Source organism: Pundamilia nyererei, unplaced genomic scaffold (assembly GCF_000239375.1).
Source record: "Pundamilia nyererei isolate P.nyererei 1_Seehausen unplaced genomic scaffold, PunNye1.0 scaffold00211, whole genome shotgun sequence".
Classification (NCBI taxonomy): Eukaryota; Metazoa; Chordata; class Actinopteri; order Cichliformes; family Cichlidae; genus Pundamilia; species Pundamilia nyererei.
Window position 1 is genome coordinate 770,954 of NW_005187612.1, and position 27,689 is coordinate 798,642.

Consider the following 27,689-nt stretch of genomic DNA (forward strand, 5'->3'; position numbering starts at 1 on the left):
TTTTTTTTTCTCCCATGTCCCCTGCGGGGCTCCGTACAGATCAGAGGGGACACATGGACACAACAAAAATTTAAAAAATAAATAAAAATCTGCTGAATGTGTTTGTCATTGTTTAGGGAGATAAAAACTACAAGGAGCAACTGTTGCTGTTTAGTAACAATTAAACTAAACATAAAAAAAGACTGACACTCTCAGAAACATTTAACTATGCTAACATTTTGAAATTCCAGTACAGTTAATGAGGAGAAAAGTGAAGGACTCTGTATTTGCAGTATTCTGTAAACACTAAGCTTGCACTTTGTTGAGAGTTCTGCTGTGTAAGGGGAAAACGTGTTGGTGTGAGAATCCACTGGTGGTGGAGGGTCTCTGTGACACACTTACCATTCTGCAGCTTCTCTTTGCCTCCGGACAGCACTCCGCTTGGTAGCATGCCTGTGGGCGTCAGACCCTTCAGCGTCAGCACGCTCTCACTCTCCTCTCTGAAATATTAACCGAGCAACATTTTATTTATTTACACGGTAGAGCTGATTTTATTTATTTAGAAAAACATCAAAAATATGGGTTTTGGGCAGTCATATAACTACATAACCATGTTACTAAGTTAGCAACAAAAACAAAAAAAAACAAAAAGAGTCAGAAATCAATTGTAACATGAAATATTAAAGTAACATATTTATTACTTTAATAAGTTATTAATAATATATTCAAGCGCAGATCTCTAAGGCTGTGTAAATGGAGCTTAACGCAACAACAACACTGTTTTTAAGTGTTTACCTGAGCACAGAGAATACCCTGGCCATCTTCCCAATGGCACGGATCTTGTTGCGGATGACCTCCTTACGTGCAGAAGCTGTGGCACCTGCATTGAGAAAGTGCAAAAAGTCTTACAACCCGTGACTCATCTGAACTCAACCACGTCCTGTGGAAGTCGAGCGTACAATGCATCGCATAGTCTATGTGCTGTTTGTTTTAATCCCCCAAAATCCTCGTTAAAAGACCATCGAATTCAGTGAGTCTACTCAAAACAGAGCACGTCTCTCCACTATTAGTTTATCCAGGAGTGCAGGAGACGAATACAATGCAAACACATTGTTATTGGAGTCTTAAGTTCGGTTTACAGAAAATGGTTTGCATCTATAAACACATCACATCATCTGAGTAATTCTCAGCATTCAGTGCATTCATGCTGCGGCTGTGTTACGTACTGTGAGCTGCAGTCCCTTTGACTCTCACAGATTATTTTGCCCAGAGAGCACTTAAACCTTTTTAAAAACAAGCCACTGTTCTCCATCACTGAATGGCTCTGACCTTGTCCAAAGTGTTTTCAGCATGTTTCGATAAGCACGCTCTTTAAATTTTCCTGTGCTGTGTTTTAGCGGTGGAGACTAACGGGATTTTTCCTGGACTGGAAACTTTGTTTTAAAGATCCCCTTTTGCAAAATAACAGTTTCAAGGTCCCAAAGGCCCAGTTTGGAAAATGTACGAGGGACAGAAATGAAGTCGATGCATGGAGTAAAGCTGGGTAAGGGACACAGCTGACAGGTTGCTCATTCTTCAGAATATATTTATTGTGTACAACAAAGACTAATTTAGATAAAAGGCATGACTCTTCTGAACACTTTTTCCCCTTTCTGGGCCGGCCTCAAACAGGAGTGGGTAACTGTTAACACTTTTGACCCATTTTTCGGTTTAATTGAGAACCACAGTTAGCCTCAGCAGAAGTGTTAGCAGGTGCTTTAAACAGAGGTGTTAGTTTAGAGACTTCAGAAATGCAGAGAGCAAGCACTGAACAAAAGTCTGTCCATCTCTGCACACACCAGTACAGCTAGTGTTTGTACCTTTTTTGGGGGGATATATTAGCTGTCCTTCTCATGAAACACCCCCAGAAGAGAAGACAAGAGAAAGGACAGAGAGATCAGTGGATGGCTGCAGAATGAATGAGGTGGAAGAGAGGGAGCGCACGGCAAAATAAGAGGCAAGAAAGCACGAGTGTAAACAAAAGCGATGCCTTGAGCACAAAACTCTGGAAAACATAAAAAAGAGAAATTAGATGAGATAATCATGGGAAAGAGAGAGTGAGAGAGAGAGAGAAGAAAAGATGTGAAATATGTAGTGAGGTTGGAAACATCAACATAATGGCAACTGAAAACCATGGAAACCATAGCAGATAAAGAGCGGGTCATAGGAAGGATTATCTGAAATCATAACAGGGCACAAAAAAGGAGCTCATGAGCGAGAAAGAAAACATAACACAATTCAAATGTCAAAACAGTAAAAAACAAAACAAAAAAACAAGCATGGAAATGGCTGCGAAACTAAACAAGAAACAAGCAGTGGCAAGAAATGAGATCAGCTAAAATCAGCATGAATGAGTTGGTAGAAAATGAAGATGTTAAAGGACAGCTACTAATGTTTAGGAATGGCCGAGTGCATGAGTAACAAACCCCCCCCCCCCCCAAATATTTCTAAATCATTATAAACCACAACATTTGGTCTTGCACATGATCTGTGCAAATCTCAATCTACGCTCCCTGATCAGTAGATTAAAGGAAACGCTGCGTTTAGATGTGCAGGAGCTCAGACATGGTGGAAATCTGCTGAGATCCTGACACATATCCTGGGTTTACCGATGCACACTGTGACCATTAGTAAACACAAAGAAAGAGGAGGAAGAGAGGTGGGAGGAGGGGGTCTGGTGAGATCATTTCCTGTTTGGCAGTAAGAGGTGGGGCAGGCAGAGGAAAACTGGCCATCTCGTGTACATAAGCTGTAAGCTGGTATCAAACAGATGACTCAGATTCACCACTAGCGTAGATAAACCAAGCAACTTAGCAGAAAACAACACTTCAAAAAACTGTCCTCAAAGGATTTTTTTTGTTTTAATACTGACAGACATGTTGAGACTTTATAAGGGTCTTCATATTTCCTGGATTATCTAAGGTCATCATTTCCAAGCTGCCGAGTTCAGTCATTCAGACGTCACGTTCCTCTGTGTTTAATAGTTTAAAGCATATATAGTTTTTACATGTAAAATTCTGAACACCATACATGTAAAAACTAAGTAAGAGTCTGTGTGTGTGTGAGGTTTTGAATAATGAACGTCTGATACGCCCTCTAGTGGAGCAGGGGCAAAGTGCAGAGAAAACTGAACCACCGAGCTTACCGTCCAGCTCCTCTTCAGTTGACAGCTCATCATTGGAGCAAATGCTCAATACGTTCACTAGCATCTCCGTCACTGCACAAGAAAAGAGAAGCATACTTTAAAACATCTCACACATATTTAATAAAAAACTTCGCTGAGAAACTCTGGGCTGCTCCGGTTCACTCGATTGACTCTTCCACACACACACATGCAGTTAGCTGTGCTGATCAGTGACCTCGTGAGACTGCCAGGAATGGCATACTTATGTGTGATTAATTGACACAGATGTGTCACAGCTTAACCAGAGTAAATCTTCAAAGCAACCCAGACCTCGACAATGCCAAGCACAGCCAACGTCTGGCAGTTTCTAACTTTCATGGACTACTTATCTGCAATTTACTTTATATAGACATGTATATATATATAGAGCTCACAACTGCTCATTATACTCCTGCTTTAACAAGGAGCTGCAGCTCATCAGCAAATAGAACAAAGAAAGACAAGAAAAGCTGGAGTTTATCTTCTGATCAAGAAAGCAGGGAGACAAACACTGGCTCCAAGAAGAATTTAGAAATCAATACATAATTTTGGTTGCTTATTGGGTGCTACATGGTGCAACGTTGGAGCATATTTCTGAATGATTCGTGTTTGCATTAGGACTTAAATCCAACCAGATTGGCTCTCCACTGTCTATCCTTTCACTTAAGATCAAAGAGATTGAGCATCTGCTGCCTTTGTCTCTGGAAAAGTTTCCTATTGCTATTAGATTATCCAGTCCGCTGGAAACTATCAAACAAAACATTCAAAACACACTTATTTTCCAACTTTCCTCCAATTTTCCCTTTTATGTATCCTTAAGTGTATGTGCCTTGTTAAAAAAAAAACCCATTCGTCCCAACTTCTACCTCTAACTTATTTATAACGCTGCATACAAGCGCGTTTCTGGCTTGTAAATCTTTGGCTTTAAGTATCCCATGTATGAACCGCAAAGTGATTTTGCGGCACAAAGTGTACACGCTATATTTCTCAAGGCCGGGCTGATTTCAATAGCAATTCATGAAAATCAGAAGGACAAGCGCCATTCAAGAATGAAAAGAAGAACTGCTTTCACTCATTACTAAAAGAAACTGAATGTAGTGCATGCACACTCACCTTTCTCACCAACAAAGGGCAAGGACCAGGTGAAAACATCCATGAAGTTGGGCAGCCAGTAGGGGTGAGGTGAGCAGTTGAACTGTCGTATGTTCATCACGTTGTTCTCGTACTTCAGCACTGCCGCTGGGGATGGGAAAAAAAGGAAAGATGTTAAAGCAAATCCAGAGTATTAAATAAAAGAAAATCCTGTTTTCTTTCCAATCCTCAGAAAAACAAGATGAATAGCTGTAACAAAATATTCCTTTAAACAGTCGTAGTTTCCAGAACGTCTCTGCCTACATGTAACAAGACAATAAGCTTTGTGGGTATTGTGGGATGTAGAAATTTTCAATACGGTCACAAAATAAGGAAAATCAGGGAGTATACATCTCTGTATAAATGAAATGGTATAGAGATGTATTGGGATCATGGTAGGGCTGTTCGATATAGTGATATATATCGGATGACGATATAAAAACATCTATCGTTTCATTTTACGCTATCGTTTGTTTCGTGGAGTCACAAAATAAACTGTTTAAGGTAATATTTTTCATCGTTTTGATGGTCACTGTAGTGGCTATATTAATTTCTTAAAGTTCTCTCTTTCTCTTATATTTTATATAACCACACTACGGACGGACAAGCGCCTGTTTTTATGAGTTGTCGTTAGTAACAACGACGGTAACAGCATCGCGTGTCCGCTTGTTTATTTTCCACACAAACCTTTCACAATAAAGCTCAAGATCCTTTTCAAAATAAACTGAATCACGTGAGAGAGTATGCAGAGTATTTACGGATGAGAAGCAAAGGTGCTAAAAAATAAACCTTAGACTCAAACGTTAGAGCAGGCTTTTCCCCGCAGCACGCTGTGTAATAAATACAAAGAAAACGATGGGCGTTACAACTTATGTCTAAAAATGTATCGTTTCATGCATCGGTTAAAACACTCGACTCCAGGTACACGACGCCCAGCTGGAAACACTTCACGCAAGTCGAGCTGCCCGAGATTCACAGAATTTACAGAAAATTTATATCGTTTATATAGAGATGTTTTATATCGGGATATGAGATTTTGGTCATATCGCACAGCCCTAGGTCATGGATTGCAGTGCACAGAGCTCAGTCTCTACTGGTGGAACAAGGCAGCTGAGCTCAGCAAGCTGTGAAAGACAGAAAAAAAACCCAATGGAAGCATTTAGATTTAATCCTGTTGATAAAAACCTGTCCGCCAGCAAGGGCAAAGCTGCGTGTACCATCTGCCTCAAGAAAGTTGCGGTTGCTTCACCCAACAAATATAATATACTCCTATGAAATGTCAGCAAAGTATGAAAAAAGAGATACCACCCAAGCCTATAATGGAAGTTTTGATTTATGATTTTATGACACATTTGGGATTTATGTCGATAAAGAGGCCTCAGCTCTCGCTGTGGTCCAGGGTCCATTATTAGATTCTATCCTGTTCCCAACCACCACTTACAGCCTTCACTGTCATGATGGCTCTTACACTTGGTCTGAGGAGAATAGCCCTCAAAGTACTCAGCTGAAGAGCTAATGGCATACACACAGAAGAAACAAACATCCGAGCAATCGCTGGAAGAATAGTGATGCATTCTTCACAAGTAACTTTTTTCCCCCCTTTAGTTGAAGTAAGAAAGCATTTCGGGACTGGCCTTAACATTTCTCCTTCAAACCTAAAACAACAAATTAATTCAGTCGCATTATGAAACACTTGATGTGGGATTCAATGTTAAAAGTCGCTTACTGTTCCTGGTTAATGATTCATTAGCTGCAGGTGCTGTGCGGAGGTGTGATTCAGCAAAACCACTGATAACTACAGAGTACCATTTGCCCGAAAAGAAAAAAGGAAAAGGTGGACAAAACTGTCGTCCACACCGAAACCTGGACGTCGCTCAACATCTTGTCAAATGCTGTCAGTCAACCTCTGGAGATGATGGTGAATAAAACGGTTTAGAACAAAATACCTACACAAAGACTAAAAGGCGGATATTTTTTTTGCCACTTTAAGGTGATATCTACACAGTCAGCATGTGCCAATCTCTCACTTTGACAGAAGGACTCATTTAAATGCAAAAGTACAAACTGATTTCTGCAAATCAAAGTTAGCAAACTGCACAAGCATCTAAACGAGGAGAAAATAAAAATCGATGCTCTGGAACATTTGGGCTCATGAGGGCGAGCACGTTTCACTGGTTAACAGAAAAGCAGTTCCTGGTGAGGAGGAAAGGAAGGAATAGATAGAAAAGTAAGGTACTAGACACAATAATGATCATTACTGTAATGAAAGTATGTATTCTTAGTTTCTAGGCAATCGATTTATGAACTCTTAAGTTACCCACATGTTATTTTTTTCTTATTTTTAGAGCAGTTTCAGTTTGCAAACTTAGAGAATATTTACAAAAATCTACATTTGCCTTAAAAGAAAATCCATACACAGTGGTTTTCAATTACTCAGATGAATAATTTAAGAGGAGAGACTTGAGTGGGTGTGGTAACTGGTGTTCACAGTAAGGGTGGAGAAAGAGCAGCAGAATAAAAGCACAAACATGCTGTGTGTTGGGTCTTTAACTTAAGCCTGCTTGACAGCACCTGCTTTTCCAAAAAGGATTACACAGCTGGCATGGTATGTGTCACTCCTTATGAACTTGCCAGGTAAATCTTAGGTATTAAAAAGAAGACACAGCATTTCACCAGTATACATTTCTGCTTGTGCCATATTTGGTATATTTTACAGTATATGTCTCAGTTTATTTTACTAAATGTCTCATTATAATCGTGATCTCCACGCACACAGAAACCAGCTGTCAAACACTGGCCACACGGTGTGCCCCGTGCGACCTCACCCATGATTAGACAGTGTTAACGTGGGTGTGGAGGAAAACATGAGAGCTGCCAAACATAAATATATCCATGCTGTATATAGCAGCCTCAGATTCTCTAATACACAAGGCCAGTCTGGTGGCCCAGATCTGAGGAAAGCGGATACTGTGGCAGGGTCACCATGGGGGACTTTCCTGCCTGAGCTCCTCTCAGATTCAAGAATAGCAAGTCATCAAACCTGGCATCCAGGCAGCTTTACCTCAGGAACAACACAATTCAGGTCAGTAAGCATTCTGATACAAATGTGTGTGTGTAGTATGCACTGAAAGTGGTGCTCAAGTAATACTTAAACACTTGTAAGTGCCAGGCAACACAATACAAACAGAAAACTTTCCTGCAGGGGAACATCCATACACTTGTATAATTAATGCAGGATTATTATCAATATCAGCAAAACACTACTACCCGCTCGAATAAGAACAGCGCAGCATTGCTACAACACTGTCCACTCAGACGGAGCTGTGGGTGTTTATCCCTGCGCGTTGGCGTGCATGAAAGCAATCGCACACGTGGGCAGCCATTGCATAAACATCACATACTGCATAAACATCGTTGAGGCACTTGATTGAATGCAGCCATGGAAGCCCAGAGGGAAAAAGGCAGAGCGGGGGAGAAGGTCAGCTCCCCTGTTGTCGCTCCTTCAAATCAGATTCCTTTTAAAGGAACAGACACCCAGCAACCTGCCTCGTACCAAACAAACACACTTGTTCAGGCTTTTTTTTTTCTTCTTTTTTTAAAATACAAGAGGCATTAGAGACAAATATGTATTCAGTGCCCTCGTCTGTATTGTCAGGGCAGATGAGGGTGACATTAAAGCACTTTATTTTCCTCATCACTGCAAAACACAATTATATGCAGCTTTTTCATACAATGGAAGTCACTTAAGCTCGCACGGACCAGCTGAGAGTTCTGTGTCCACTGCCAGAGCATGCTGCATGACAGCCACTAGAGGGCTCTGCTGCTCCGACGGCAGATAACAGGGCAGCTGAGGCCAAGCCTGCTGCAACGGTAACACAGATATTGCAGAGAGACGCCTGCTCATTCATTATTCATAAGGGAGTGCCTCCAGCCGGTTTCCCTGGCAACGAAGACTGTTAAATCTGCTTTGAGACCAGGGGGAGATTCCCGCTGTCCTTCAGACACTCGGTGCCGACTACATATTTGCCTTTAATGCCTCGCGTATAAAGTTGCACTGGGTTAGCTTTTCACACCAGCCATTTAGAAGCTGACGCCACACGCGTGGACTGCAGGGACTGAAAAGATTTTAGAGCAGTCATTTTGGTATGAGATGGTGGGGAAAGAGGCGGTACTAATCACAAGCAACTGAGGCTATTGAACTAAACAGAACACAACCTTCATCAATAACCTTTGCAATGTCCGCCTAACATTTCATATCAAAGTGACTGCTGCGTAATTGGTCTGTGCTGTCCGTGTACAGCTGAAGAACTCACGAATCACAGTGTGTCCTCACGATGTGCGACGTCTCGGTGAACTGGAGCCATACTGGATCTGCTCCACTTTGGCTCTAATCCATGCATGAACTGAACTGTCCTACAATACAATGCATCTGCTGATGTTACCACTCATTGTCCTACTTTCCAGTTTGTATTGTATGTAATTAATTGCAAGGGGATGTCAACAGGTACTTTCTGTTTAATTGAAAGGAAAACTGGAAGGAAGGAAAGCGACGCGAGCGAGATGGATCAAACAACCTTTAACTGTCGTCGTGGACGAAGTAAATGTTTCATGTAAACAGCTCGTGCAGCACCACTGTCGTTTAGCTTTACTTCAATCTAAGAAACATAACCATTCGGGCTTAGTTGCTGATTTTCTGGACCGGTCAATAATGATGCAGCACAAAGCACTCCATTAATACAAAAGCACAAGTGTACAACTGCCAACTACACCCACTCCATCTACCCTACTCCATCACTCTCTCCCCCCACTGCAGTCACTTCTGGAGCCAAACCGAGAAAGATCAAACAGTGAAAACTGCAAAATCACTGCTGCTGAGTTTTCATTTCACACAGCCTCCCTCTGCCATGTCGCAACTGCCTGTGTCACTTTTTACTGAAGGGTTGAAGGGGTCAGAGCAGTGATGGACAGCTGGTCAGCATCTGACACTCAATGAAAAAAGGAGGACTGAGGGCTGGGGTGGCATCTAAAGCTGGAATTTATAGAATTAAGTCCTAATTCGTGTGTTCGTCAATCTAACTAACCTTCAAGTGAGTTCAGTCTACTTTTGGGAAAGGAGTCAGTTTGTGTTGCTTCAGATATCGTCCACCTCTCTGATAGGAGGCGCACTTCTCTTCTTTTTTTACCCCCACATGGAGAGGTATCATTGGTTAATCCTTCCACCCCCTAACGCGGGATTGATGGGAGCTGCCGATGCCTCCTCCCTCCTCTTTAAAATTTATGCACCCACTCGTTTGGCCATCAATCACAGGGCTCAGTGTGCGTGGAGCTCCAGCATGAAGCTAAGAGCACAGCAATTCATTACAGGGGCTTTACTTCTACCAATGAACCCCACCCACAGCACTCGTTAAGAGCATCAACAGGAATGTGGGATCGTTTCACGGACTTGTGTAACTGTCAAGTGGATGCCAAGTGAATAGGAGCTAAGTAATTTGCTTTAGTGCTGATATGAAATCTCAGAGCCTTTAAGTTAGAGTGTTTTATTCTTTGTGGCTGGGAACTACTCCCTTTCCCCACTCATATTTGTGAAGTTTTAAAAACCCGACAGTGATTTATAACCATCCCTTAATTTATCCAGGTCTCCATCCAACACCATCAGAGGTGGAGGTTAGAAGAGTGTTTATATAGAGACTTCTGAACAACAGCCGACGGCCAGTTTTTAGATACGAAACACTAAGATTCCTGAGATCAAGCAGAAAACTTCACGACACAGACTGTTAAAATGGTTTACACCCACTGAAGACTGAAAGGTCACAATTCATTTTTATTTTATTTTTTAAGGAGGAAACATTTTTTACTAAAATTAACACAGATGGCCCAGCATCACGTTAGTTGTTGTACTGAAAATTTAGAAAGTGTTTGTTACAACCAAGTGAAATGTATCCTTAAATTTTGAAAAAATAATTGTAAAAAACGAAATAAAAACCAGCAAGTTGCAAAAAAATGGATTTAACCTAATATCTATAAGTAATTCTTGTGTCTGTTAACTTTCTGTAATGAGCAAAAAAGCATTATTTATATATCAGTGCTTACTGCTCAGCTTTTAACATGATTAGATCACATTTCCATCGCGACCTTGCTCTACTGAACTGCACGGCTGCCTTCATTACTGCTTGTAGCTACATTAAGAAAATGGATTTAGTCAAAAAGTGTGCATCGTTTTGCAACGGAGAGTAAATGTTGAGAAATTGTATTTTATTTTATTATTTTTTTTAAAGCATGTACTCTGGGGGAAGATATATTTTTATGTCTAAATGAAGTCAGTTCTGAAACAACACAAAGCAATCTTTTCTGTCTGATAACCACCAATGCCCTGGGTAGTATTTTAATCAGCTGAACATCCACCAGCTACGTCTAAAAGAAGCGTTGAGACAAAATCGGGAAGAAAAATTGATATTTCGGCTGTTCCATTATGATCTCCAGAAGACTTAAACGATTCTCCGGGCAATTGGTTACCAGAATTAAAAAACAAAACAAAACAAAAACCCAAACACGTGCTTCACATCACTTTGTTTGTTTGGATTGTGCTGTGTTGACTGTGAGTCCTAGGAAGATTAGTTGGCATGGAACAAATAGGTTTCTAATAATAAACAAAGGCACAGTGCCACACTTCTTCACCATCTTCACTGTGTAGGGAAGGAGGCAGCTCCAAAAAAAGTAAACAAACGTAACCTAATGTCTCACCAAAGATGGCACACACCTGCAAATAGGAAAGCCCTCACTTCCATGTGTAATAACCACTGCGGTGATGTGGCATTTCATCAAGAGAGGCATTGCAGAACAGCACGAACTAGCCCCCGTCACTCTTTCCTTCCCATTTCCTGTGGTTTTCCCACCGATGTCACCATTCCAAACGTGCCCCCACAGTTAAAGCAGATACTGTCTGTTCTCTCGGGGAAAAGTGCTGACTCACAGCACAAAGGCGAGCCCATCTCAGTGCAGGCACCGCAGCACAGCATCGGGCGTCACTAGGTGCCAAGTGATGCGGCACCAGGCCACTTCACACCAGCTCCCTCCCCAAAACTACCAGACTAAAATCAATGTTGCACAGGACAAATAGTGCAAACCAACTTTTGTGTACACCACTGACCCAAGGAAGAGTAGTTCTCTATTGGAATATATATCAATATAGATGTCATGTGATGACCACTAGAATAGCTTCTGGGTTTTTCCAAGGGTGGCCACATAGGCAGAGACCACCCTCACAAACTAAAAGTAGACCTGAAATAGGAAAGAAACCACTCATTTCAGAAAAACCTCTAAGGTTAGTCAACTAGTCACGATTACGTCGACTATTAAAATCGTCGACGACTAATTTAATAGTCGAAGCATCGTTTCAAGCTTTGTAAGATCCCAAAAGACGCAGGAATAAGTAGCAGGATTTAAGAGTGTAATAACGGACTGAAACAGAAGATGGCAGCACTGCATGTACGAGGATGCCAGCTGCCGTTAAACCTCGAAGAAGAAGAAGCGGTGTCCGGTATCGTAGCTGTGTCCAAATTTAGGAACCGCATCCTCCTGTGCCCGCATTTGTAGGCAGATTACTTTGCAGCGACACGTCGAAGACTGTCCAAATTCGAAGACAAATGCGGCCGACAAACGCGCCCTTCATTTCCCCAGATTTGAACGATGGGTCGCTTTGTGGCCCAACTATCCCAGAATTCATAGCGCGGCCCTGCTCAGTTTCCAACAATGGCGGCAGCTAGTTAGTTTTAACTCTCTTATTATACTTTCTGGGTCACAAAATAAACGTTGAACATATGTTCAGGCGAGAATGTAGCTGTGTAAACCTCAAATATCTGCTCAGTTTATCAAGACGCCACATATTTTCAAAAGCGCTCCGACGTTTTCGGAGACGTCTGTTACCCACTAGCTCGATAGCTAACCGGGGGCAAGGCTCACTAGAGCCGTGAGAACACCGGACTCCCGGCAAATCGTTTTCAAACCCCCCTGCTGTCTTTTGCTACTCAGGTTAAACATGATATATGAGTCACTTAGATAACTTAAAATGTTATCGTTTGGCTTTTTTTAGTATTTTATGTGTTCCTGAGTAAATCGGTTTGGCTGAGATTAAAGTTATAGTTTTTACACAGCTGAATAAACGTCAAGCAGACAGCTGATTATCAGAAGTGTGAGATGCTCGTGGTGCTGGTGCAATAAGCTGTACGTTTTACGTCCAATGGATGATGATCTGATTAGTCGACTAATCGCAAAAATAATCGTGACTAGTCGACTATCAAAATAATCGTTTGTGGCAGCCCTATCAGATATAGAAGCTGCGTCTGTCTTTTTATACAGTTTATGAATGTAGAGCAATTATTCACAAATAACCTCCCCAAAAATCATAATATTATTAGTTATATCTACAATCATCCTGCAGTGATTTCGAAGCATTTTGAGACGTCACACTGCTGTCATTCATCTTTAACAAATCTGACACTAACAACTCTACAGCCTGGATCGACTTGACAGTGAATATTATGTCGCCTTAGGCAAGTCATAAAACGACATGTCACAATCTGGTATTCAAAAGCTACAAGCCGCAGTAGACTGATTACGACAAATTCCACGCTCTTACCTTTGTTGTTGTAGACATCTAGATAATTAGGTGCTGAGAAGATGGTGATAAGGGACGGGAAGCCAGTGGTCTGACTCTTTCTGTACATGCGGTATCTGTGAAGTTCCAGGGAGAAGCATCAGTTAACATTTCAACTATTCATTCATGAATTACTCAACTGCATTTGACCCTTGAGATTGATTAGTAGTGATAATTTTTATTGCCTAATATTTCACTGTGCCTCCAGAGAGTAAATCCCTTTGCTAAAGTCCCAAGTTCTGAGTAGTCTGATGCAACTAACAGCTACTGATGATGGGGAATGCTACGTATTTATATCTGGAATGGACTAAAGCTTCATGTTCTAGCCTAGACAATTTATTAGACCACAGACATAAAAAAATATCTGCATATTCACTGGGTATTGCAAATTAAGTCTAAAAGGGAGCCATTAACTTAATGATGTGTGGTCTGAGGTGTCTTGGGGCAGCTATCTCAACTGAGGGCCAAGGTGTCCCATGTGACCACCCAGTGGGAGTGCAATGGTAAACAACTTTGCTGCTGTGCCTCCCACTGTCTTAACCTTGCTTAGAGGAAGATCGGCTTGACACATCCACCCACCTGGCAGTGTTAAAAAAACAAAAACATTTCAAAGAGGCTTTATTTTTGTAGAAATCCTGATGAAATGCTTATCACACCTCCTGCTGTGCCAAAAAAATTTGCTGGGTAGTTAGAATTGTAAAGGTGTCTAAATGTGAAATGCGCAACACTTTTTAAACCGCACCGCGAGCTGCGTGAATCATTCCTGTCGCTTCACATCTGGCCAGCTCGCTCCTCACGGAGGTTTCTTTTTCATTTCTTGGATTAACGTGGCTCCTCTCAAAGATCAGGCTGCCCTGAACTTGCTCCCAGACAGACTGGAGCAAACCCCTAGGTACCAGGGGAAGGCTTTTCATTTAATACCCCAGTCTGAATCGCTCTGTGTGACAGTGGGATGAGAAAAGACAAAATACCACAGCACTCACCCAGCATCCTGTGCTTCATGGGCCCGGATGATAGATAATAAGTTATTGTGTTGTAGAAAGTCACAGACTGCAGGGTAGCTGTTGAATAAAAGAGGTATTTAGTTTACTCACATGTCAAGAAAAGACCAAGAAAGGACAATCAATAGAAAAACCAAATAAGTCATGGCTCTTTATTGATTGTGCCCAGGGAAACAGTGGCCAAGCTCTAAAACCAGCCGCACACTGAATAAAAATACATCAAGATGATTATGAAAGCCTTTAAAGGTGATCTTAACATCTAACCTGAAATTTAAAGCAGGCTCTTTCACTTCCTGAGCGAAGGCTTGATAACTCATACCTCATATAATCACCAATAATGCACTTAATTTCTCAAAAAAGGTTCAGAACATAAGAGGAGTGCGACTATTTTCAAATGCTGGATTTTATTTTACGGAGTGACACACGGCGAAATACTTTAAGGAATAAAAGCAGGGCATTGTTTCATGCCTGAGCTGATCTTTTCAGTTTGTGAGCAGCATGACTAAAACCCTTACTGCCAGCATACTGCAGTACAATAAGGCTTCAGAGATCTTCTCTGCAGTTTGCCATCCTGCAGCGCCAGCTTCCACCGGTTATCCTTTCCTCGAGATTATTTATTTTTTTAAGAAAAAAAAAAGAAAAGAACAAAAACAATGATCTCATTATAGGTTTTCTTGAAAAACAGCCTTCCCGTCAAACATTTGAGAGATGCTTCAACCCCGCGTGAATAAAAATTAAATAAATAAAATAAAACCCCAGTGGACGCCGAGGTTTTGTTCATTTCAAAGAAACCCACGATTCGCAAAGTGAGTGACAACTCGCAATAAATGAGTGGCACCGACGCGCAACATGTGAAACGCTTCAGTGTGGGAGGATTTATTCGACAGTAACAGGGGCGAAATTCAAGAGGTTTCTCTTTTTTCCTCTCCTCCCCTGGCATCTTGCGGCTATGCAGATGAAATTTCAAGCCACTTTACAGCCCTGTGCGAGCCGCAGAAGTTAATTAAATGAGAGCATTTGAAATATCATTCGTGATGTTAAAAGGACAGGGCCCTTTTGTGTGGAGCTCCAGCTTCCCCTGCCATCAAAAACTAGGCTGGATGTTCTGTCGTCGCGCCCTTGACCGAGGCTTACATCTGGAGCTGGTCCCCAGGCGCTGCGCAACAGCTGCCCGCTTCTTCTTCTACTCTGGGTTACAACATCCTTCTCAATTTTTTTTAAATCACTGCTATAATTCGGTTACTTAGAAATGCTTTTTGTCAGTCTGCGTCAAATCCCCATCTCTCTGGGCCCCGTCTCTACACCCCAATTAGTTTTTCTCGCTTTTTATTCAACCCAGAAGTTAAAAACACAAAAGTGCACCAAGAAATGAACACCCCTGAATGCTCAAATCTCTTTGATTCACTGAAGTAATATTAAGTTCTTGAATAAAATACAGGCTGAATTTTAAACTAGGTTCTGTAATCCTAGCTCGACACCTCTGCCCGACAATGAACACCACCCACACGCTGCAATCAAAACCAAACGAGACATTTTCCTCAGCAACTGCTGCACGACGAAACCTGCTGATTTTAAAATAGCTTTTTAGACTTCTCTATAATCAACGCAAAGCACCGCTGAGGTTTCATAATGGCTCTGATAAGCTGTTGTGGAGTTCTGTTCAAGTGTGATCCGCAGAGAAGCGTTTTGCAGCTTTACATTTGCATTTCCTATTGTACAGTCCTTCTGGGACACGGTCATTATCAAGAAAATTTATACAAGCAAGCGTTAATCTGACTGGCTGTTTTTTTGGATGTCTTACTCCACGCTCGCTGCAGAGATTAATTATTAAAAGTGAAGGCATTAGGAGAAATCTATCAACAATCGCGGCGCATGTAGACACAAGAACCCGTGCGTTCTGCTGGGAGTCGTGTGAAAGGAGAGAGCAGATGCCACGAAGGAATTAACGATGCAATGAGTTTGTTTTTCTTTACAAGGGACGAGAAATTAGAAATAAATGTTTGATTTCTCACTTGATTTCCTCCAGCAGATGTAGATACGTGCCATATGCTGCTGTTTGGTAGTCGAGACACATTTTGGCCTAATTTGTCCTTTGGCAGTTTGCGTTCTGAGATTAGATCGTCTCCCATCTGTCCAACAACGGGGCACAGATGTTAATGTGCTCCTTGGACAACAAGAAGAGATGTACAAGAAATTACTTCGCCATGTGCGATCCAAGAAGAACTCGTTCGCTAGGTTAAAATTAAAGCTTTAAAGTTGTTTATATGAACTGATTACAGATGTTTTTTGTTTTTTTAAACATCCACTGTAGGCTTATTCATACGCACTACCGAGTGGAGGCGTTTGTAAAAAGCAGCCGTATCTCAAACATGTGCAATTTCACGCATGAATACCGTTTGTAAAAGTGTTACGAGCGTGCCTGTGGCGATGGTGTGGGGGGTAAAGAAGCCGATAGGTTTGGGGAGGAGTATTGAGGAATGGCTCTCTCCCGGTCTGGCTAAAACCGTCTCATAAATCCTGAAACTCAATGTGATGCCAATTAGCAGCAATCCCCTGGGCAGATGGAGTCGGGAATTCTGACCGAAGTGGCAGAAGGTTAACTGGGATGCTGATACAACACAAACATGTGATCGAATCTGTCGATGAGGCAAAAAGGCCACAGAGCTTACATTTTTGGTGACAACACGCGTGGGCAAAATATTCTTTTAACGCAGAACCACTTGTTGATCTGCAATATCGAGACTCAGTCGTTCTCTGAGCATCACGGGCATTAAAATACTATTAAGTAAGTAGTTATGAAACACCTGGGAGAAAAAAAGAAAAAAAAAGAAAATGAGAAAATGCTTATTAGGAGCCCGGGGACATCTCCAACGACTTCTGCTGCTCGCCAGAGGCACGCCAGGGCGAAGCAAGCATCACTCAGGCCGTAATGAGTGGAGGGAGTGCCGAGCGCATTTAGAAGCGGGACTGTGCCTCGTGGTAATGTGCCAGTTCATTACATTTTGTGACAGCGCGAGCCGCTCGCTCCGAGCATTTCCTCAGTTTGTTCAGTTACTCAGCTCAATTGAAGGTAATGTGGGTTACATAAATACTGGCGACAGTCTAGGGAGGAGTCTTTGTGATTTCTCAATTGCACAGCGCGCTCTAACAACCGTCTCACAGCTGAGATGTTGCAGAGGCGTGAGCATTGTGGGATGGGAGGAGAGAAGATATTAACTCTTTTCCCCTCCTTCACCCCTCCAAGTTCAAATATTTTGTTTAGAGAAAAAAAAAAAACACAAAGTAAAACTAATCAGGTTATTTAGTTTTACTAAGCGGAATAAGAGCACCGAAAGTTTCTAAAATACCGGCAACAACATCTTGTTTTTAATTCCGATTGCCCAACAAAAACAATGTTGGCTTGCAGATGAATGTCACTCTAAACTAAAGCTGCTTTCCTTCTGACAGCTACTTGAAATCCAAAAAGAAAACACACACACACACACACACACACACACACACACGTCTTAAAAACAAATAAATAAATAAATCACACGACTGTGAATCAACGCAGAACACACTCACCTGTAGAAATAGGAACAGCCTCGCACTGTGTTGTGCGTGAAGTGCTCCTGGCTCTTCTCGTTCCCAAAATCCTCCAGGGGGTCGGACCACAGCAGATCACACATTGGACCGTATGCAGGGGGCTCTTTGAATCTGTCTAGCTGTGGAAGGGAAAAAGTCAAGACTCCCGTCAGTCTGCTCGAATGGAAATATGACACACGGAGTCTTCACACTGCTGCGGAGAAATTGCTTCTTCTGCGATAGCCGAGCTGGCGACTGCAGCTATGATCATAATTAAGTAACATGTCTGCTGAAGGGATTTTAAATCGCATTCGAGGTAACACAATATGGGTGACGTGTCAAAAGACACCACCTGTCTTTCAGGACATGGAAGGATCTTTCAAGGAAAGGCCTGAAAAAACTTGCAAAAACTGGCAGCCGTTCTTTACGAGCGCTGAACATAAATGGCTTTGCTTTCAGGCAAGCGTAGCTCTTTCTCCAACAAAAGCTCGTGGATTACTGGATGGGTAGCATGATGGACACTTCAATAGAGAAAATTCTATTATGCATGCCCTCTGATTGCAGCCACAAAATCCATTTAGAATTATTGAATTAGTCTGAAAGCTGGATCTGACTCGTCAACATTTTTTAATCAGAGGTAGGACCAGACTGCTGCTTACAATGTCCACGTCTGCACACAGATCCGGAGGAATAACTACACTCATTGCAAGCAATGTTGCTATGCCATGCTAAAACAGGACTGTAGCTTTATTAAAATTAAGGGGGGAAAAAAAAATCGGACACATACTTTCCTGATGTCATCGAGATTTGTGATTTCTGGAGATAGTCCTCCGTGTACACACAGGAACTGCTGGTTCATAAGTGCAGCCAGGGGAAGGCAGTCGAAGGCGTCCATACATGCGTCATACACCCTCTCTGAATACTTAATTCTACCTGTCATGGGGAGAAACGGGGCAGGGAGAACATAGGATGCCAAGTCAAACAACGGCGCTCTCATACATCAGGGAAGTTCACTGGCCTCGGACGGAAAGGCTCTCCGCAGTTCCAAAAACTTCCCTTTTGTTGGGTTTCGTTGGGCTTTCCCCCCCATCCCGTCCGAGTCCAACAGAAATAGTTTTGACATGTACAAATATAAAGGCTGAATCCTGTAACGGGCCAGAGTGTGCTTTTAAGCGAACGTTTGAGGTCAGTGGCTGAACTGCACACATAATAAACAGCTTTTTAGCAAGGATAACTCAATTTGCTCCCTCCCCGTGCAGAGCTTCAGAGACTAACTCGCTTTATATCAAAAGGTTAAACATTAAGTGCACAAGCGTTACTTACATTCCTGCTTAAATGTGAAATACTCTGTTAAATGTCGACATTCGTGATTCCCACGCAGCAAAAACAGTGTTTTGGGGTAAAGGATCTTCAAGGCCCACAAGTACAGCACACACTGAAACAAAGCAGAGCAAAAGAAAGCAGGAAACTGTTAGCTTGTCATATTTCTAAGAGGCTGGAAGCATAAAACCATCGAGTCACATCGTGTCACTTTTACAGAGTGGTACAATAAAAGTAGTTCTGCATTTTGTGCTCATGGCACACGCCAATACATTATTCTTTTATTAATAAAAGAATAATATTTCAGGCCATATACACATATAGGCAAATTCCCAGATTAAATATCTGTATATTGCTTTATTTTAAAATCTCTCTATATATAACTCCAAGCCTCACTCTGACATTTGCTTTCCAAGCCTCATTTGAAATTATTACAAAAGCCTATTACCACTACAATATCTGCAGCCTGATTTGATCTACGCTGAGAGAAAGCTATTAATAAACACAGCTTCAGCCGAACACATGGCGTGTGTCACACTTGATTAGGCCCTGGTGAGGACAAAAACAAATATACAGACTCACTTCAATACTGAAATACCCTCTGTCAACGTAGTCCCCCAGGAAAAGGTAGCGCGTGGATGCTGGTGAGCCTCCTACTTCAAACAGCTTCATCAGGTCAAAGAACTGCCCGTGGATGTCTCCGCAAACTGGAAAAAGGTCAGAGAAAAGAAAATATGAACGACAAAAATGTAAACTCTCTATGTAAAAAAGAAGAAGTAAAACTAAAGTTCTTAGTGTGAAATGTTACACACACAATACAAACAAGGCATTACAAGTGGTGTGGTGTTTTGCGGTGCATCGTGTGAGAATGAGTGTTTTGCTGAACACGCTCCTGTGGCTGATCAGTACAAGATGTAGAGGACGATGGAGAGGGCGTGAACGGTTGTTCAGTATTGACTGCAACTTGGATTGCATCCTTTCTGAAACCGCTGTCAGAGAGTCGGGCTCCACACCCACACCATTACCAGCTTTGCAGAGCACTTTGTTGACTCTGTTGGTTGTCCCTCAGCTCTACTAAATGCCAAAATGCCAAGGTAAAGACTACTGAAACATGGCAACTGTTTACAGGCTGATGGGCCAAGAACATTTCAGAGGTGTTATGGAAAATGAACGGGGAGAAACTACTGCTGACAACATGTCCACAGTGATGAAAATGGTCACATTTAGAGTTTTCTCCCTTTCGTTTTTCAAGCAGCCCACTGTTTGGCCAGCAGAAGCCTCAAAAATGACCAAATGAGGATCTTTGGACACATTTCGGAGGCCGAGCTGCTTCCAAATAGTTCAAGAAACCGACATACCACGTCATCTGTGTTTTATATACACACACTGTATAAAATTGAGAATAAGGCTGCGAGTTTGGAAAAAAATCTTCTCTGTAATTTATTATGTCCAGATAATATGCATAATTATATTCCTCCTAAAGATAACAAAACTCACTTTCATATTGTTAAACTTTGAGTTTGGATTGAGAGTATTACAAAATAAAGTGAATCATGGGAATTATGTCTTGCCTAATAACTCTGTTTATCCCATTGCACAAAGTAAGGTAAATAAGAAATAATCCAAACAAGCTTTTCCTAAAAAGAGATTTTTAATCAAAGCCTGCAAAAATTGTTAACAGTGCATCTGCCATCTTCCTTCTAACATGCTGTAATACTTTGGAATCACAGGAACTGAGTGTCCCTTTCCACGCCTTGCTTTTCCATCCCATCCTCTTTCAATCTCTTTATAACCTTCAGGTGTTTCAGCTGGCTTGCGAGACTTAATTTGAACAAATAAACTAGCATTTGACTGAACTTAAACCACCACAAAGCTTCCAGCTGTGTTCATTTCTAAGTTTCCCCTGTTGATGCGACTAAAAACCTGGCTTTGTCACGACAAATATTAAAAGACAATTACAAAGTACGTGGCTTCGGTGCTATCTGGTCACTCTATCACTTACAAAAAAGTTATGAGCTTTTGGATTAACCAGGATTTCTGGATCAGACCACACAAAGACTGGACTCTTTAATTTAGTAAACCTGCAAAAATCCATCAAACCCTTCCTGTATCTGCTTTTGAGACCACTTCAAAACCTGTTTCAGATCATCATAATTTTAGGTGGACATGCCAGAGGTTTACAGTTTGGGTTAAGATCAGCGTCTGGACTTTACAATCTTTTTTCCCTCCTTTTTGTGTACTTTGGATCATGGGCATTGCTGAATCACCCACCTCTCCTGAGCCATTGTCTTCTTTAAGACAGCCAAGCAGGGAAACATACTCAGCCAATGGTATTGCTGGACTGACGCAAGTGGTTGTGTAGTGGAATAAATAACTGCCCAAAATAACCTCCGGGGGGCGTTACCAAGATACAGAGTAGCAAGACTTCCTAGAAGGAGCGTGATTTTATACGTAAAGGTCAAAGGGGAACTTCATTTGACATCTTAATGTTCTGCTAAAACTATTCAGTCCATTAATCAACAACACAACATGGGAACAGAGGGGGAGATGGGCCGCATTTCAACATTTGTCAGACACTGAAATGGTGACGTAAATCTTTGGTGCTCACATACTCATCTTTACTACATATATTAGGGAGTGCACTTATTCTTCAAATCATAGATCTGGTTAATACTTTACCCACACTTAGGTTCATTATTTTAAGAGGTAGGATGACTATGAAAGAAATGAGGGCAAAAAACAAACAGATGTCACAATAACATTTACTGGATCATCAACAAAAACAAACCTCATTCTGGTGCGTTTCCAGTTTATGCTTTAAAGCATGATTTAACCAACACAGCCCCACGTGGCTTTTTAGCACAGGCAATGTGACGACATGATTGTCAGCAGCATATAGTTACATTCTTTATACATATGGTGTCCACACAAATGATAAGAGGCACTATCTCAAAAGTTGTTGTGAAATGGAACAGCTCGAGTGTGATATGAAACTCCATATTTTGGTCTCAGTTTCAGGACCATAACACTCATGATAAGTCTGGGCAGGAAAGCTTGTAAAACGCAACCTGACTGGTTGATAGAGGCATAGTTTTCGAGCACTGTGGATTCATTCTCGAGAAACTACTTTAGAAACCTTGTAAACCACACAACCCAAAGGATCACTCGCCAACAATTCAGCGCCAGATGCCACAGGGCGCCAGCAGAGGTAGCTTGTAGCTTTGATGAACATCATACCACATTTTATTAGTAATCAATGACTTTATCTCGTAACTTTAAACTATAATCATATAGATTTGTTATTTTACAACAAGCACAGCAGGTATGAGATAAACCGACCGTCAGGTTTGGCTTCTTGGATGACATCTGTGTCAGGAATGAGCCAGCACACCGATTCAGTCTGAATTAGTTTCTTATCACTGTGATCCAACACTCTTTTCACTCCCCAAGGATACAGGATGAACAGAAGCAACAGGAGATTAGCTGCTTAGACAACATTGAGGGATGTCAGATAATGTGATTGAAAAGCCTCTGCTCAATTTTGTAGATACCATAAAGATCGATTCAAGAGTTGGTTAACTTTTGGATCATTTCTGCACAGAAACAAAAATGTGATTAAAACACATTTAAAATGTGAAGCTCCATTATGCCAAGTGGCAAAAACTGCAGTTCCCCTAGCGGCCACTTGAGACAGAGTACTTGTTTCTTTCTATGTGAAACGACTTAGGAAACAGTTTGGTCAGAAAGTGAGGTCGATGCAAAAAGATGCTTTCCCACAGACTTCTAGAGGACTAGATGTCTTTTTGCAATCACAGTACTCGGTCTTTACACAGACTGCTGGTTTAAGGCAATTCAACATTGGCTTAATTGTTCCAATCTGGGAGCTACGCCAGTGTTTTATACAGTCTATGGTTGAAAGGCGATTTAATCTTTGCAGACTCCCATGTTAAAATGACCAACAAAAATAAACAAGTTTACAGCCTGATACAAGAAACAGTCACGGTCTCCTCAGCTCATTTTAAGGGGTTGAAATCTTCTTTTTAAACGGTGTTTAGCGTGACGTCACTGTGCGGGTCTTTTACACACTGTGTGATAACACCTATTAAATAGTTCCATATATATTGGTGGACATGTTCGTGGACAAATGTGTTATTAGGGCCTCAGATTTCAACAAATACAGTCAGATAAGTTTTTTAATTAAATTCACAGCTAGTGTTCAAAACAATAATTAATAAGTTTTTCCTCTTTTTTTTTTTTTAAATAAACTTAAAGCTTTTCCAGTTCAGTGAACATATTACAAAAGTTTATTCACCTGCAAAATGCAACACACAAATAACACCAAAGATACCAATTACCAGTATCCACTGAACACCATCACAGTAACTGTGATGATAAGCATGGCATTCGTAGCCAGCGCACCTCAATTCATCTATTCTTCAAGTAATCGGCTAATTGAGTAATTAACCACAGGGTGAATAGATTTAAATCTAATTTGAAAAGGACACAGACTTTCTTTTTGCGAGGCCGTTGCTTTATGAACTGTATCTAGGAGCAAGAAACACAATAAGAGCCAGTGAAAAACTCTTTCACAGAGATACCCAATTAGTGGAAGCTGGAGGACAGCGTTGGAGAGCAATTATCTCAGGTTACGAGCCTCGTGAGACAGCTCTGAGAGTCAGCTCTGCGTGACTGTATCGTAAACCTCTACTTTACCATTTGTCTTTTATTAAACCCACACAGAGTAACTGTTTAAATCCACAGCGGGGACCAACTTAAAAGGAGCCTTGTAGTTGTAGTCCCATTTCTAAGGACGTCCTCACTCTCTCTTGCAATCAAGCTAAGTATACTTCAAAGGAGCGCTGGTCTGTTTTCAATTGTTGTAAAGTTCCTGTGAAAGTGATTTATTGAAACAAAAACACTCAAACGGAGCTTTATTAAATATTAGTTGCACAAAACTTATTTATTGACACCATTTTTTTAAAAAATTGTATGTACTCAGAGAAAAATACTTCATTGCAGTCTGTTGGTGCTTTAATGCCACCAAGTTCCCACCTGATCCCAACTTTTCAGAAATTCCAAACTTTGGGATACATAAATTATATTTTGTCTATCAGATATGATAGATGATCATGATGCAGCACTTCTAATCACACCATCATCGTTAGAAATGTTTATTTTTTTCCTCATGTCTCCCTTGTGACATTTTTTTTTTTTTACACCAACAGAGAATGTATTGATTCATCCTGACAACGATGTATCCTTGTTAAATCATTGTTAAAAGTTTGATTTTACTAAAATTACAATTCAAATTGTTTTCTTTGATGTTTTAAAATGCCCACATGTTGATTCCTTAGTTGTTTTCATTAGAGCTACACATATTTGCCTTATGCCCCAAAATAAGATAATTAAATGAAACTTATAATTCTCATTTCCATCACCTCACTTTTATTCTTAGGCTCTACTAGAGTAGCTTTGCATGAACAACATTCTTGTCAAATTTCTTTTGACTGCCTCTCAATTGTAAACAGAAGCTTTACAAACTGCAGTTGGGATATCTGATTATGGATGGTCATATCAGGCCGGCCCGCCCTGAGCCTGGTTCTGCTGGAGGTTTCTTCCTGTTAAAAGGGAGTTTTTCCTTCCCACTGTTGCCAAAGTGCTTGCTCATAGGGGGTCATATGATTGTTGGGTTTTTCTCTGTATGTGTTATTGTAGGATCGACCTTACAATAGAAAGCATCTTGAGGTGACTGTTGTTGTGATTTGACACTGCATTAAAAATTAAATTGAATATCAGGTTTGTGTATATGCAAAGCCAAGTCACAAGCATGAACTCATTATGTAAAATTGAAAAACAAAAATGAAGGAAAATAAAAAATGTTGACCTTTTAAAACCTACGTGACTACTGAATTCTTCGACAGTTTTATGCAGACGTAACTCTTGACTTGAAATATTCAAACTGCAGCATACGCATTAGGTGTTAATGGAATTTTTACACAACAAGAAATTAATATATTTCAAAAAAGGTCAACAGAACTCGGAAATCCTAGTGATTCATAGCTTCATAGGCTGGTTATCGCTATAGAAACACCCCCAAGACAGTAAATCCTCCAAACAATGGTAGTCAATATCTCTCAAGAAAATAAAAAGGCTAACCTAAGCTGCTCCTGACCTGATAGAGGACCTCTACGAGCATCACCAGAGGCAGCAATCCAATGCAGCTATTGTATAAAACCACACAGGCTGATGGCACAACATAAGTAACCATCTCATCAGTAGACTAAACGTTCTAATATTCACAATAAACTGTGCTCCTGAGAATACGATATTGCCTGAATGGATGACCACCACGAGAGTAATTACTATCAAAATTAAGCGTTCCCAGTTTTCACAGGAAAATTAATATACAATATGTTTTTCAGAAGTCCATTTAGGGCGCCAGAGACAGCGATTTCACCTGAAGCTAATGGAAAACACACCGTGTGTGGGAGGACTCCAGCTGACCTTTTGGAAAGCTATCGCTTGCTGCTGAAGAAAACAGCGGGGCGATGCGGTGATGTTAAGAGTTCAATCGGTGGCCAAAAAGACCCGATGTGACGGTCACTGTGAACTGCGGCTGTCTCATGTGTGCAACCCCGGACGCCACTGGTCAGAGCAAATCAAACGGTAACACTACAGCAGCTCACTCCTCCAGCTCAGGGCTCTGCTTTATCGCAGCAAACACACAATCCACCCATCACTCTGTTCCAGTACACCTACAGACGTGCTTTGCCTCCCTCCCTCTTGTCATACAACACACAAAAAAGAGGTGAGAACCACAGCCCACATAAGAAGAGCAGGTGGGAGTACATTATCTGGAGTGAGAAACAATTCGTTCTGGCCATCTACTGCTTGTGTGCTAAAGTGATCTCCCTGAGTAGCAGCATATCAGCGGGCAGCAGTTATTGAGTGGGTGGCGGGCATTACACAACCTGGCTTCAGAACCTACACAAGCCACTCCAAAGGGCGAGCTCATTGAGCGAGTGAAATCCACTGTGATACAGACTGTGTCAGATCGTGTTTTGATTGAGATTGGATGATAACAATACCCCCGGTTTTAGCCCGCATTTATGAAAAACGCAATCTGTTCCAAACATCAATTTGAATGCAATATTGTGAAAGCTGCCATTAAAGTAAAGCAGCAAAACTAAATATTGAACATATTATATATATTTCAGTCAGATTTAGATTCATTTTGTCTGGATATAATACAAATAGTTCAACTATTAAAAAACATAACCCTTCACATCCATATCCATGGAGATTTGCTAATAATGGATTTTTTCTTGACAGTATTGACAAATATTATCAATGATGACCTCAGAAATCAAAGAAAGAAAAAAAACCAAACCCTGAAAATGTCAATATTAATTTACTTCACATAGGGGAAAAAACAAAACACCTTTCCATGATCGGATTAGCCCGACCAAAAGATCAGACAAAACTGTGGCTCCAAAACAGTCATCCTCACTGGATGACAGAGCAGGCTTTGGGGTGACCTTTGTAATGGTCTCACCACGATGGAAATAAATGTCCTAATCAAAACACATTCAAAAATAAATTACAGCTGACCCGTGTCAGAAGGACCCTTGTTTATACAATGTTTCTTCAAGCGGCTATCAGGATTGAGCTGAGGAGGACATCGAGGAATTCCAGCCTATGATTGAGTTTATATTATTATTTACAATGAAATGCACAGCATGGTTTCCCACACATATATTCTACATGGGCAGGTGATGTATACCACTGGCTTTGTAATTGACCTCTTTAGTGGATGAATTAGTGGAGGTTCAGTCACTGCTAATTAACTAGTTCTTTTCCTTACTGCGTTTCCTACTGGCGGGCTGTTTAAGCTGCTACTGAAGCAGTCCTTAATGTCATTAAGCTGTCTCAGGTCTCCCAGGATCAGACTGATGCCAACTGCACTATCCTAAACTGGAGTCGGCCAGAGTAATCCCTGTTTTATGCCGAGATCCAAAGCTGCACAGCAAAGCAGGGACTATTGTGACCAGCTGCAGTTCAAGCATTCACTGGATGAGGAACTTCTGCTTTCCTCCTCCATTTAGAGGGTGGAATCTTACCAAAGCCCAGTATATGTATACCAGTACATATTGAAACATCAGCCATACTTCTTTAACTCTGTCTCCAGACCACTGAACCTAAGCTGCCCCTCTGTTGCTCATTTGCAATAAACATATGAGTAGCTTCATCTCTGCTCGGCCTCCCGTCTTTTTGTCAGTGCCACAATCTCCTAACCATACATCATAGCAGGTCTCACTACCCCGACACTCATCTCCACCCGCTCCACCCCTTGTACTCTCTTCACCTCTCTCGTGCACTGTTCGTTACTTTGGATAGCTGACACATGTTTAAACTCCTCCAACTTCACCTTCCCACCTGTCTTCCTGTCATTCACACACATGTATTCTGTCTTGCCTATACTGACTACACAATAAATTCTCTTTTCAATTTAAAAGCATTGGAGTGCACCCAATACCTACTACTGCCATAAATACTATGCAGCTCTCTGGGAAACACTGCACTGCATGGCTTGCAGTAAACTTGTAGGATTGCTAATCTACAAAAAAAAAATATCTTCTAATTCTTTTTCATGTTTACATTGGCTGTCACATTTTACAAAATAAAGCAGGGCCCATACGTACAAATACCATACATGCTATCCACCTTGCTCTAATGTCCATACAAGTGCATTTCTCATTATACGACTGTTGCATAAGAACCTATTGGAAATATTCAACAACCTTGTAATGCTGCACAGAGCAAACACTTCACATTATGC

General features: G+C 41.2%; 1 protein-coding gene across 6 annotated transcripts in view; it reads right to left on the minus strand.

Annotated features, from left to right (window-relative positions):
* Nucleotides 1–27,689, minus strand: part of LOC102211631 (serine/threonine-protein phosphatase 2B catalytic subunit alpha isoform) — a 66,960-nt gene that overhangs the window by 9,306 nt on the left and 29,965 nt on the right. For 3 of the 6 annotated variants that reach the window (XM_005748030.1, XM_005748029.1, XM_005748033.1), the window contains exons 3-13: nt 19,433–19,557; nt 18,854–18,965; nt 18,318–18,463; nt 17,531–17,670; nt 13,949–14,026; nt 12,948–13,042; nt 4,295–4,420; nt 3,164–3,235; nt 1,839–1,865; nt 775–859; nt 382–479 (exon numbers count right to left, since the gene is read on the minus strand). In XM_005748030.1, the coding sequence (XP_005748087.1) occupies nt 382–479; nt 775–859; nt 1,839–1,865; nt 3,164–3,235; nt 4,295–4,420; nt 12,948–13,042; nt 13,949–14,026; nt 17,531–17,670; nt 18,318–18,463; nt 18,854–18,965; nt 19,433–19,557 (1,104 nt within the window). The remainder of the gene's footprint in view (nt 1–381; nt 480–774; nt 860–1,838; nt 1,866–3,163; nt 3,236–4,294; nt 4,421–12,947; nt 13,043–13,948; nt 14,027–17,530; nt 17,671–18,317; nt 18,464–18,853; nt 18,966–19,432; nt 19,558–27,689) is intronic. The other 3 variants (XM_005748034.1, XM_005748032.1, XM_005748031.1) reach the window with 1 other exon arrangement.